At 35.5% G+C, this 13,870-nt stretch overlaps 1 protein-coding gene across 12 annotated transcripts in view; it reads left to right on the forward strand.

The window, feature by feature from the left end:
- The window catches only part of FAM184A (family with sequence similarity 184 member A), a 73,688-nt gene that overhangs the window by 25,735 nt on the left and 34,083 nt on the right, over window positions 1-13,870 (forward strand). For all 12 annotated transcript variants that reach the window (XR_003926686.2, XR_003926687.2, XR_003926685.2 and 9 more), the window contains exons 3-7: window positions 925-1,060; window positions 4,653-4,834; window positions 5,471-5,668; window positions 8,919-9,041; window positions 12,197-12,358. Coding sequence is in view for 8 of the 12 variants with exons in the window: in XM_030037337.2 (XP_029893197.2) it covers window positions 925-1,060; window positions 4,653-4,834; window positions 5,471-5,668; window positions 8,919-9,041; window positions 12,197-12,358 (801 nt within the window). In the remaining 4 variants the exon portion in view is untranslated. The remainder of the gene's footprint in view (window positions 1-924; window positions 1,061-4,652; window positions 4,835-5,470; window positions 5,669-8,918; window positions 9,042-12,196; window positions 12,359-13,870) is intronic.

Below are 13,870 nucleotides of genomic sequence, written 5' to 3' on the forward strand. Positions count from 1 at the left end.
TTCAATTGACTACATCAAGGAGGTCAGTTTCTAGTAAGCTGCAGTGAAGAGGAAACTCACTGTATATTGATCATTCCTGCAGTAAGGAGTCCCTCTTGGTTGCAAAGATGAGGAAGAGTCTAGTACAGTATTCGCACCAGACTGTAAAGTCAGGTCCTACTCTGATCATTGTGGATGAGGTGGTCAAAGGCATAATCTCACCGCTTCTGGCGTCCATGTTCCACTACACGTCCTGTCCAGTGTTTTCCCCAGTTTTATTTCCTGCTTTAGTTTCTAAAATGACACTTTACTATTCCAGTGACTCAAATGATGAGAAATCAAGCTTTCTTTTTAAAACAGAACAAGATTCCCTTTTCCTTCCTGCATGGCTGGGAGCACACCATCATCACACTACCCCAGAGCTGCTCTCGTGAATCGGTACATCAGACTTAAAACATATTAAAAGTTTTATTTAACTAATTGCCTAGCTCTCATTTTATGTATATCCATGTGCAGCTTTATTTGTGTCAGTAATAAACACTTGCAGTTGCAGTTAAGGACATTGAAAACTGCTGTGAACATATAACATATTCTTCAATTTGAAGAACCCTGAGATACCAGAAACCAGGTTTCTCAAATTGGCCCCCAAATTCTGTGGATCATGTTACTGTTCTTATTTTTCATACACCTTTTTGAATATTGTCACATTTCTTTCTTGTATCCTTGTCATGCCGTATATCAAGTTTCTTGCAGTGCTTCAGCAATATGTTTGGAAAAACACATAATACAAAATGAATATGATGGTAATATTACAAGATTTCAGCATGTGTATGAATGAAACTTGTTTATTGAAAGGTCTTTTCTGTACATTTTAACCTAATGCTCATTTAAATTTAAACATGATAGTATACAATGATAACAGGCATTATACTGTGCTTCCTCTAGGTTCTTCAAAAACAGCTAGATGATGTGAAGGAGGAGGAGATGTCATTGTTAAGCAAACACAAAGAAGTGGAAAGTGAGCTAGCAGCTGCTAGAGAGCGCTTACAGCAGCAGGCCACTGATCTTGTTCTCAAAGCCAGTATGTATGATCTGGAAATGAACTTCATTCATTTATTCTAGCCTTTCCTTTTTCTGTTAACCTTGTGCAGGTTTAGAGTGCCTAAAGACTGTTCAATGCTGTCCATAGAAATTTCTGACAAGCTTTGGGTTTTTTTAACTGTTTTGATATCATATGCATTGTACTTAAGACTCTTTTTTTGTGTACTTATTTGTCCAAATGTGCTGCTACTTATAGTGTGTACGTATCTTCCAGGCCTTGGAATTTCTTGCCTTAACTGCACTTGCACAGAATGCTTCTGCCATGTACCTGTCTGTCTGTTCTCCACACAGTCACTGAGACATGCTTCCTGTTTCTCCATAGTTTTCAATTGCCTTGTCCTTTTGCTGAGACCGCAGTACTTTGCTTTACACCTACTGTCAGAAGACTTGCAGCTTATCAATTAATAAATCTGTTAGGGTTTCCTTCATACTTGTTTTCTTGATTTCTCTGTGCTCGTTGGCATATGGAAAGGGATAGAAAATGGTTTAAGACTTGGCTGTACACATGTGGGTTTTAACTTACTGGCATTGTCTCTCTAGCAAACTGTTTAGTGGTGGGGCATGGGCATAAGCCCAAGTACTTGAACTTGGTTGACTATACCATAGGTAGGACTGTAGGCTAGAAATAAGCCCTTGGCTTATCTTTGGCCTTGTTCAACTAGGCCAGTTGTAGAAATACCTGATTATTTTCCATACAAGTTAGCACAAGCCCGGGGGCCCTTCCCAAAAGTCAGTTTGGATAAGATCACCTTGTTTTGAAGGCTGGGATGTTGCCAGACTGTGCCAGTCAGCCTTAGGGCCAGAAAATACTTCACAGTGTTAACTTGCTAATACTGTAATAGTTTACTGTTTATACTATATACTATATATAATACCATATTTACTGTAATAGTTTACGATTACAGATGGCTACATGTGGCATAGCCCTCAAACTCGGTATGTGGCCTATATCAAGGCTTTATTTCTGTCCTTTAAGTAATTAAGCAGTTCCTACAGATGGACTGAGCGTGTGCTCCCTAGGAATGCTTTGCACCTAGGACAAGTGGCATAGATGAGCTAGCTAAGGTAAAGGCTAGGAATAGTCCAGGCTATATGTTCGGACAAGATAAAGGCCAGCAGGGACCCAAGACTGCAAGGTCCTACTGCATGTAAATAGCTGAAAGGAATGAGCTTCCTGCTAAGAGCATCTCAAATGGGAATCTGACCCTTCAAAAAGTTACATTTGAGGCGCTCAGAAAAATTCACGACCTGAGGCTTGGGAAAAGAAGCCTGTTCCTGTACACTCCTTGACCGTTGCTGTTTGTTTCCCTAGGTAGAAGCATGGGTAGGGTTCAGCAGCCATCCCCAGATTTAGTGGAAACTGGAATATCCAGGCTGGTTTTTTTTTTCGCTGTGCAACAAGAACCAGGAGCCCTGTTTACAGTCGTGCCACCAAGCAGTTACAGTGTGATAAAATTGATTACCAGCCTGTTTGGAAAGGGTTTCTGACACTGGCCCACTGCCATCTCCTTTGAATTTCAGCTCACACTTGGAAGTCAAAAATCCTGCCCCAAAGAAACTAAATTCTTATACTTAATTACCATACAAAATACTTAACTTGTATTGCAGTTTGAGAATGCTGTATTAAGTCTATTATGGGAAATTAATATATTATTCTTCCCATTTATCCTGAGATTCCAAATTTAAAAGGAAACTGCTGCGTTTCATACCTTATGTGTAGAATATGAGGAATGGGAAACCTCTAGTGTGTGTCAGTATTGCTAGGACAAAAGCTCTAGATCAGTGTGTGTGTGTGCTTACAATAAAATATGCATGTGCATAATACTTCCTGACAAACTTGAAATTCTTGTACAGTTATTCTCCTTGTTACATTCTAAAATCTGTTTGCAAATACATTTCTTAAACAGCTGAACTTTTGAAAGAAGGTAGTTTTTGAAATGTTACAGAAGTTAAGTGTACCTGTTATCTTAAGTTTTTCTCTTCAGTTTTTAGTATTATCAAACAAAAATGCCAAAATGACTCTTAGAATTCTTCAGGGCTTAGTACAATTAGAGGTGTGCATCATTTATAAAAATACTACTAATTTTGAAGCATTTTTCCTGGCCAAATTCCATTATGTATCCCACTGTCCTTCACATCAGTGTCCACAGGCAACAAAGGCTAAAATGGTTTCCTTTGTGGCTCATGTCTTGCTTTAACCGCAGATGGAAGTGAATCTGGAGGTTCACTGGTTTTGTCTTGTGAGAAACAGTGACACACAGTCCACTTGCTTAGCTATTTCTTAGTAATTTAAACTTAAAAGCAATACTCTGTTATTAAAACTCAACTAATCTGTTATTTTTGAATGTTACAATAAAATGGTGGGGGGGAAGTCTCTCCTAGAACTTGTGACTACAAAAATAATACATTTATTCCGTGTAAATAATACAGTTTCTTATCTGGATGCTTTCTTTATGTGAAACTGTTAAGGATCTCTATAATTCTTGAAAGTCTGTTTAGTTACCACTTCATTTTATTATATGCTAATTTTTAAAAGGTATATTTCAAACATGTCTAGGTCATGCAATTTATGAAAGGGAGAATGGGGTGTTTCTATCAAAAGAATCCATTCCAACATGGAATGTCAGCTTAGGTATGACTCTATGATGCTCTAGAAAGATGTTAAAGTAATGGGAGAATATCCCCTCTGGTTCAGTTGAACAAATTTAGGAGCATCCTCTCAGTTGTTCAACTGAACAAACCTATAGGAGCATCCTCTTTTCAAAATAGCCTGCTACTCCCTCCTACACCTTTCCCGGAATAACAGGAGTTTCACTGCTTTAGTCAGTTACCTACTAGTAGTATTTTCAATAATACAGATATAAATTCAGAAGAACAAGGGCAAAAACTTCCGAAGTAATAAATCTTTTTCCACTGTGATGTGAAGGACAGATGATTACACTGTCTAGCTTTGTAGATTTTTTTTTTTTTTTTTTTAATAAAGAAATTAAAAGCAAGCCTCTAACCTGCAAGTATTTGGATCATACCTTACTGTAGAGAGAATTAGTTCTGTTACATCTTTTAGTCATACCCCTATAGCAAAATAAACAAAGTGCAATTCCAGAAGTTTTACATAGCTTTAGCTGCTATACCTAGCAAGCTGGTTAAATTATGAGTTCGATAAAACAGTAACATCTTTACCATTAGACTTCAATGTTCTGCTTTCTGTTGTGTAGCTTATCGTGGGGTAAGAATGTGTGGGTTTAGGTGGGCTAAGTTCTTCAAGATAGACTGTCTGTGTTCATACTATTGCCTACCTCTGCTCTCTCTTGGAGTCAATATGCAACTCTGAACCAGGAAATGTGAAACTAAAGGAGCCCCAGCACAAAGCACTCTACTGTTGTTGGACATTTTACGAGAAAATTAAAAAAGGGAGAAGTGGAGGGGAGGGTAATCATTGCAGTGAAGATAATGGAGATCCATATGAAAACTTCCGCTAGAGTTGCACTTCTAGAAATCACTGAAGTATGAATGTGTACTTCAATTATGTGAGACCAATGCTGTGAGGTTTTAAAAAGCTGTTTTGTTTTTAGGTCACATTGGAATGCTTCAAGCTACTCAAATGACTCAAGAAGTTACAATCAGAGATTTGGAATCAGAAAAGTCTAGATTAAAGGAAAAACTATCCCAACTGGAAGAGGAAAGAAACTTACTACAAAGCAAAACACAAAGTCTGGATGAGCGACAAAGGCAACAAATTCTGGCCTTAGAGAAGGTTAAACAGTTTATTGGCTTTAGTTGAATAAAAACAAAATACTTGGAATTCTCAGAGAAAAAAATTGATTATGTTTTAATTTTTGTTTGATACGACTGGACCAGGACCAGTAGTAGTATGTTCCAAGTATATGTCGTGTAGCAACATACAATGACTAATGTAGAGTGTAAAGTGAGAGTAGGGGAAGTCAGACTGCTTTGGACATATTCTAACAATTTCATTTAATTTATGACCTTGTGTGTAGATGCCTAGTATCTAAAGTGTCTCATTAAGGAGAAAGGTGAAATGGTTAAAGAACAATTAAAAAAAGCCATTCTCTGAAAATGTGCTGAACACATTTGAAAATACTGAACTGAAATTTTCTGTAGGCTTGATACCTGATTGCTGTTTCCCCAGATTAAATAGAGCAAACCGATAGATTTTAATATGGCTATATTTCTTTGCATGGATATATTGAAACTACCTTTTTGGTTATTGAATTATTTTCTGAGTGCTTTTTGTTTGCTCAGTTTCTTTTATATGGAAGTTAATTTTTGTAGGTTTATGTCATCAGTAATGTTTTCGTATTTTTTTTTCCTTCTACTGTTCAGATTTTACCATTTAATAGAAATAACTTTATTTTTCTCTGTCTTATAGAAAGTAAATGAAGCAAGGGAGACACAACGTGAATATTATGAGAAGGAGCTGGTAAAATTGCAAGCAAGATTGGAAGGAGAGGCGGCACAGTTAAAGGAGGCTCATTCCAAGACCTTAGAAGAATTGGCGTGGAAACACCATACTGCAATTGAGGCTGCGCACAGCAATGCTAATAAGGATAAGAAAAAACTGCAGATGGTAGGTTTGTGTTTTCTTAATAATCAAACATATTACAAAGCAAATGTTACAGTTTGAACCTTGTACTGCATGGTTTTGTTGTATGGCAAGTTTTATTTGGAGTTACCTGCAGATCAGCTGTGCCTCTCTGAAGAAACTGCTCAACCTTTATTAAAATAACATATATCTTTCCCCCCAAAAAAAAGCATTTGTACTGTCACTTGTCTGCATCCAGAAGAGAAGTTCTCAACTCAATACAACTTTCTTTTTGAGTACAGTATGTGTGTTTTTCCAGGTGTTGTGCCCATATTCAGAAAGATTAGTATATCACTCAAGATCAGTTCTTCTGAAGGAGATGAAAGAGTATGTTACTCTAATATTTATTTAAAATTTTCATAAACAGTCCAGAAGTACAAAAACATTAGTACTCGACTATATGGATACTCAGAAGACAACAATAGCTGTTCCTAACTTATATCATAAAATTATGCTAACTGTGTATTGACTATTCATTTACCTTTGACTGGAATCCTGAAACTGAAAGGCTTGGTTTCACAAAATTGGCCTTTTCTTTGTTGGGATAAATGAGAGGACCAATTTTGGATTATTATTTCCTAATCTGATTGTATTTACATTATACACAAATTTTGCCTTATACAGTAAACCAGGATAAATACTGTTTAATTTAAGGCTCTGTTATGCTCTTCTGTTGTGTTCACAGGAAATATACCAAGAAACACAGTTGTAGTTAATGATGTGCATCTTAAGACTGTTTTGTTTTTTTTTTTTTGGTAAATTATTTTACTAGTATGTTGCTTCTTAGTTCTAATTTGAATAAACCCCAAAGATTTTTTTCATGTCTGCTAGTAATGGAAGTAGTTCTCCGAGACATACATGCATCTGATCTTTCACGTTTACTTTCTTCCTAACTTTAAATATGCCTGTTATTAAAACAATGTCTCTTAAGGGTTTTGGGGAATATTTTTCTTTTACTTCAGTAAGATCTATGGTTCTTTTTGTTTTGTTTTCTTTTGTTTGTTATTAAAATAATGTCAAGAATAAAACAAAGGATATCATAAAATGTTCTTAAATCATTAGTTAAAATAGGGAACAGCTCTATAAATGTGAGAAATTTGAAACTTGATTTTAGCAAGGGAAAATTAGCTATGAAAATATGTCAGGGTCAAGATCTCAGTAAATCTTAATCGGTATACCGTCTCCTCTGTCAAACCTGTCTCGCTAAGCACATGTTGTGTTGTTTGAGTAATTCAAGGAAGAATCAGTCAGTCTCAAATGTGGAGAAGAGTTGAATTTATTATGAGGAAGAGGCATGGTACAAGGAGCCTTGGGGTAGAGGACATGAGGATTTATTAGGACTGGAAGACTGGGAAGGGCATCTGGGGTTTGGAAATCTTTGGAAAAAATGGAACAGAAGAGAATTCTAAAGAATGAGAATAGGACTCAAGAAATGGTTTAAAAATATCTCTCTGCTTCAATTCTTCCATCTATAAAATGAGCTGTAAAAATGGCATCAGTTCATAGGAGGATTATGAAAATAGAGCTACTAATAATTTTGCAGTACTGCACAGCTGTACTGACAAGTATCATAAAAGAACTAATTACTCAGTTATCAGAATAGGGTCTGAATAGCACTAGTGAAACTTTGCAGCCGGCAGATTCCATAGTGCGAACAAGAAGAATTGAGCAAGTCTCACTTAGCAAGCATCATTTGTCCCACATGGTCGTTGATCTGGGCCTGGTGAAGAGAACATGCACTTGTTGAGTTAAGTTGTATAGCAATGTATTATTGAAAGTGTAACCCTCTGTTTTGTCACTTTGTCCAACTTCTACCATGAACAAAGAGATTGAGCAAGCAGTTCATACATAAATTATTTGTTGCCTATTGCACACCCTAATGGAGTGCTAGAACTTAAAAGCTGCTAAGCTTAATGTGCTTACCACCCCCAGGAAAACACTTGAGGAGTCTGGTTTTGGATGAGGAAGGGTTGGCCCCTGTTGCTTCTGGGAATGAGCTGGATGACACCAAGTTGCTGTCTTCCAGCTGCCTGGTTTTACACTTTTTCATGACAGTCTTTTTCCTCTTGAATTCCTGAGCGCTTAACTCTCCTTGTCTCCGCAGTCTTACCAATGCCTGCAGTTGTACTTTTCGTTTCATGCATGGCTCTGGTCTATGTATTTTCATAGCTGTTTCTGAAATGTTATTGATTTCTCAGAAATCTGAGCTGAGGGCTACACAGAGGCACTGAATCGGTACTAAGCCTTGCATTGCAGCTGAACCCCTAGGAGGGAGTTAATAAAGGAGCCTCTCTATCTGCATAGAAAACCTTGAAGTCTTGTATTACCTGGCTCTGGAGCACCTTACTTGGAGACCTTAATCTTCTTCAGGCAGGCTTTGTCGTATAATATATTATATAAAAATATATATAACAAAATATATGAAATATAGAATATGACATATATAATAAAGGTCTTAATTTTAACATGTTTCACGTTAAGTATTTTGTGACATAAATTGTTCTTCTGAAAATATATTCTGAATATTTCCTTAAAAAAAGAAAAAAGTTTCTAACAAATGCGTATACAACATAGGCTCATGTAAGAGAGACATAATTCATCCAACAGAGTTATTTTCAGAATTTGGCTATTACTCCACAGAGACTGAATGAAAACAGGTGTTACTTGATTCTTTCCATATAGTTGAACTTGAAGGCTAATTGTTGATTTCTTTTGGTTCGACATAAATTTTATAGATATGGTGTGGGGCTTTTTCTCATTTATTGTAACAGCCTGAAAAACTTCCCAAAGCTCAGTCTGGATTTTAAGATTTACTATTTTCTGTGAGGATTATGTGTAGGAGATAGATGGGTGAAGGCTGAAGGATAAGCATATTATCAGTTTAATTTTATAAAAAGTGAAAACTGCATTCTGTCAACTCAGATTGAAAAACTGTGAAAGTAGATATAGTTTTAATGATTTTGATAATTAAGTGCAAACTGAAACTAGTAATTGAGAGGAAAGTCCTGTTTGTCTTTATTTTGTGATTCATCAAGGATGTTAGATTAGAAAATTAACTGAAAAATTAAGACATCCATTGTAAAAGCAAATAAATGTTCATGTTTTAACACTTTAAGGAAAGGACAATTCTTCAATATTTATGCCAGGAGGAATAATTTTCATGTGGTATACCTGTACTTTGCAATGACTGTATGGTAAGTATTTAATATTTCTTCCATCCCTCTTATTTCTGAAGGAGTTGGAGCAGCAGTTTGAGAAGGAGAAACTGCATTTGGAGGACGATAAGAATCAGCTCCGACAGCAGCTGGAAAACCTTAAGGAAGAGCTGACAACGAAACTGACTTCTGCCAATCAGGAGGCAAGGGTTAACTTAATTGTATCAGCTAACGGTCCTGTGCACTAGACCACATCTCATCAATAATGATCTTGTGCTTAGAGTCCATTACAGAGCTAGGACTACACTGTTCAGTCTGTTTAGTGCCTTATTTGTGTTTAAAGTGGAGTATTCTTCAAACACGGTAAGTTACTTGACTGATTCTGAGCACTGGTTTTATTGTCCTTTACAAAATTAACAAAAATCAGCAAAAGAGATTGAGGTACAAAACAGTTGATGTAACAGCCTTTCTTACTTTAACTCTGCTTATCTTCTCATTAGGTATGCAGACCTCTACACAAAATATGTCAGGAGACAGAGGGAAAATTAACTGTATTTAAACCCATATTTGGTTACAATTAACATATTGTAAATTCTGGTCAGCTTCCTGACTTGCAGATGATCTTCATATATTTCCATCAAAAAATGACATGAAATACTTACTTCTAGTAAGACCCAAGTTATTTGCAATGTTTTGATATACGCAATCAATGTTAAGTGTATCATATCTCAATACATTTTTAATTTTTTGAGCTTGAAATCTCCACCTTTTCATAATATAATATTTTTAAACTGGAAATATATTCTACTGATCTCAAAACCATCAATCCATTTTTGTCTGGAACTTTTGCCTTGTTTCAAGAGGCCATACGTATTATTTCAGTGTGTGCTTTGACAGACTTAAGCATGAATTCAAGTACTTTTTTGCAGCAGTACTCTTCATACCATTTTCTATACCGTACAAGTTCTGGAGGTGGCAGATGTTTGTCTGATGCTGGTGGCTTGCAACTTGTACGAATGTTGAACTCACTTTCGAATGAAACTGCTTGTTTTTAATAAGTGGGAAAGTTTGCCCTTCTGGAAGTATATATTAAATTATTATTATAATATTAAAGGATATATTCTTGTATGTTAAAATATTATGTATTGATGTATTATTAATATTTCAGTGCATTACTATATTAATATACATGTTAATGTATTAAATCAGATATGAAAATATATATTCTGAAAATATATATTAATATATACTTTTGGAGTAGTACCTACCATAGATATAAACACACCAGATAATATATACTACCAGCAGAGCTGAACCTACCATCTTTAGAGCTCAGCAGCACTGCTGGTCTATCAGTCGTAAGTACCTGTTAAAGGGGAGACTGTACTTCCTTCTGGTAGTTGTGAGTGCTTTTGCTGGTACTTCAGACCTTGGAGAAGGTGCAAATTGAAGCTGGAACTGCTCTTGCTCCCTTAACAGTATGCTTACCTACATTCAAATTGATGAAATATGATGGTTTTGTTATATATGTTAAGAAAATCGTACACGGGTTTATTCTTCCTTTCAAAATTACAGAAAGTTTTGTTATTTCTTTTTAGCTTTAACTTCTCTGTTGTATGTTAACTTTCCTTATTGCTGGATTAGATCTGAGGAGAGCGCTATTATCGTTCTGTTGTCATTCAACACTGTAGGTTTTAATTTAGTTACTCTTTATCGACTTCTCTTGGGTTCGTGAGTAATCAACTTGCTCCTTCTTTGAAGAAAATAATTTCAAATGTTTTAAGAATGAATTTTCATTATCTAACTACTATAGAGTTCAGGCTTGGAAAATTCATCAGCACACTGAATTAAGAAAAGCTAAGGAATAGATAACTCTAACATAAACTGAAATAGGGAATTAGGGACAGCCGCTATTTAGTAATTGATCTTGTATACATTCTTATGCCAGCATAAATGTAGTAGTGTATTTTGCATATTTAGAGGATGAGAAAAAGCATACAGGCAATAAATTTGGAGTGGTCTGTAAATCCACTCCATGTAGTACAGAGGCAATATGTTTTATATTATTACTATGTTTATCTTAAGCACAGGACAAGTGCTTCACTTGCAGCCACAGCTTACTCCTAGATCTCTATATATTGACAACTGACAACAGTTCCTCAATGTCTTCACTGACCTGGAAGAAACTTCCCTGTGAAATGTCTGGCACATCTTTAGCTTAGCCCTTACATTTCTAGTGCTACTTCTTTTTTTGTTTGTTTTTAAGTTACAGACTTAATTTAACAGTAGGCATATATTTATTATGTTCTGTGGATATTAGCTTAGTTCTAGCTTCCCTGCTGAGAAAGCTGGTTTTGAATCTATGCCATCCTCTTTTCTTTTTGACAGACTTTTTGGTAGCAATTATCGTAGCTAAAGGATGCTCCTAGTACCAAGCTATTTCAGAACAGTGTAATCTTAAATACTTGCCAGAGATTTTTTTTTTTTTTTTTAGAGTTCTGGTTAAGTCAAGATACTAACTTTCTCACATGTATCTCGGGATGAGGCTGTTTACTCTATAGATTTGCTTCCTTCCACTGTAAACCAGCCAAGACCTTTTAGAAAGACAGTTTGTTTGTGTCGATTGACAGTGTAGTCAAAGGACTGGCCATCTCCATGCAAAGGATTTCCGATGATATTACTAAGGATCACTTTAAACAGCCTCCAGCTCTCAGTAGAACAGACCTAAGCCCTATCAGTGGCATTCTTGCATAATGTTTCCGTATCCTTTAGATCTACAGGACTGCAGTTCACGTCTCATGCAAGTGGCGTGCTACTACCAGATACATAGACAGTGGTGCGCTTCGAGGCTATCAGTACAGTTTCAGGGGCTGTTTTTCATGTAGGGATGATATTAGACTGAGGTTTAAACGGGCTAATTTATGGACAGATAGCAATCTGAAAACAGAGAAGCATATACCCTAGCACAAGTTAATTAATCCATTAGATTAGAGTTTATATATTTTGAAATAGTGGTTCTCATTATTTTAATTTGCATAAAACATGCTTTCTCACAGTAAAGTTACAGGTGATTTCAGAATTTTATGTAACCTCTTTCCTTGCAAAATGCTTCAAACATAGCTTGGATATTTTTTTTACTTGTAAAAATCCTTTAATTGAATCTTTGTTTGATTTTATAATATTACAGGAATTTGTTTTTTAATGCAGAAACATTAAGTGATAATAAAGGAGAACAGCTGTGCAAATAAGAATTTGTCTAGGTGGGAATTAGAAAACACTGGAAGAAAATGAAACCAGGATGACTTGGCTGCCATTAGTAATACTTATGGAAATTACAACAACTTTTTTTTTGTCATAGGTGTGTCGTCTGCAAGACCTAGTACGAAAAAGTGAACAAGGCCTTGGTACTGCAGAAGGACATATCTCCAGTCTTCAAGAAGCTCAGGAAATACTCCAGAAAGAACTAGAATTAACTAGAGCAAGACTGCGAGAGACCACAGATTCATTGTATAGCGTTGAGGTAACCATAACATTGGAGAATAAATTGTGCAAAGTACAGTCATGGTGATTTTGGTCTTGTTTTTAAAATGGCAAGAGGTATTATAGTGTACACATTATTGAAGGAACTTTATATAGCTTTGTTAAAAGAGAGATTTCTCTCTTTATTTCAAGCAGAGAGAAAAAAACTGGAAAACTAGGACGGGTTGGTTTGGTTGGGTTTGTTTTTGGTTTTTGGGGTTTTTTTTGTTGGTTGGTTCATTTTGGGGGGGTGGTTTGGGTTTTTTTGTTTTGTTTTCAGAACACTTTTAGTATTTAATGGGTATTGCTGTAACCACATCTTTCTGTGGTTAATACAAATTGTAGCTGCCAAAGTATGTCCGTACAAAATATATCCAGGGTTGGATTTTTTCAGAGGCTTAACAGAATTTCATGAGAATGTAAAAGGGATATGTGTTATACCAGTGCTATTCCAGACAGTTTCATGTCTTGGTGCAAAACAAGATCCAGAGCTTACTAGCTCTAGAATTCATTGAAACCTTTTTAATATTTTTTTTTTTTTATGCATGCATACTATGTTTTGCTCAAATAATGGGCACAATCTTCATTTCAGGCTCAAATTTAGAATTTCAGAAGATGCTTGAGAGTAGTTTAAAGATATATGCTATGATATCTTGAAAGATGGCAGATTATCATCCAGAAAATGTGATCACTTTATACAATTGAAGCAATTAATTTGTCTAAGTACAAATATATTGCCATTTTAGTTGGCTTAGATGGAACTGGACCTGTCAGTTATCTCTCAATAGCTCATTGACTTTAATACAAAGTATAACCTTTCCTTTTTCTTCTCTCAGTAAACAATGTACATTTACAAGATCACAGCAATATTTGAACTAGAGCAGCAAATATTAAGAAAAATTTTTCCCTGAATCTGTTTTCATGTTGATGCTATTTTCTTAATAAAAACAGCCTGAAACAGGATATTGGGGTTTGGGTTTGGTTTTTGTTTTGTTTTGTTTTTTTAATTTCTTTCGGCTATGGTCATTAGATGTGGACCCTATTACAGTATACAACTCCCTCTGTATTTTTTATAATTTCTCTTAAGTATCCTTATGAACTACTGCATTCTTCTCTGTTCACCTATTATAACATTTAAATATTCATACATAGCAGGTTACTGGCAATGACGTTTATCTTAACAGATTTCTGTAGGATTTTTTCATTTATATATTTTAAAACTCACTTTAAAAAGTCTTAATTAAATTTAGACAGCCATGTTTCCCTCTCATGAATGAAGCAAGCACTGCTGAAAAACATTCCTGTAGGTATGATTTCTAGGTGGTACCTAATACTACTTAGTATGGTGAAATTTGAACAGAAATTGATAGGAATTTTAAAGCTCTTTTTCTGTGTTCAGACTGTAAAACCCTGTTTCTAGCACGTTTGTCCAGTCAAGAAACAGAAAGAAGATACATGAACTTTGTATCAAATCCAGGTAGCTCAAGCTTTGAAATTCAAATACTGAATATTT

The sequence above is a fragment of the Aquila chrysaetos genome, chromosome 2, assembly GCF_900496995.4.
Source record: "Aquila chrysaetos chrysaetos chromosome 2, bAquChr1.4, whole genome shotgun sequence".
In the NCBI taxonomy this organism is placed as follows: Eukaryota; Metazoa; Chordata; class Aves; order Accipitriformes; family Accipitridae; genus Aquila; species Aquila chrysaetos.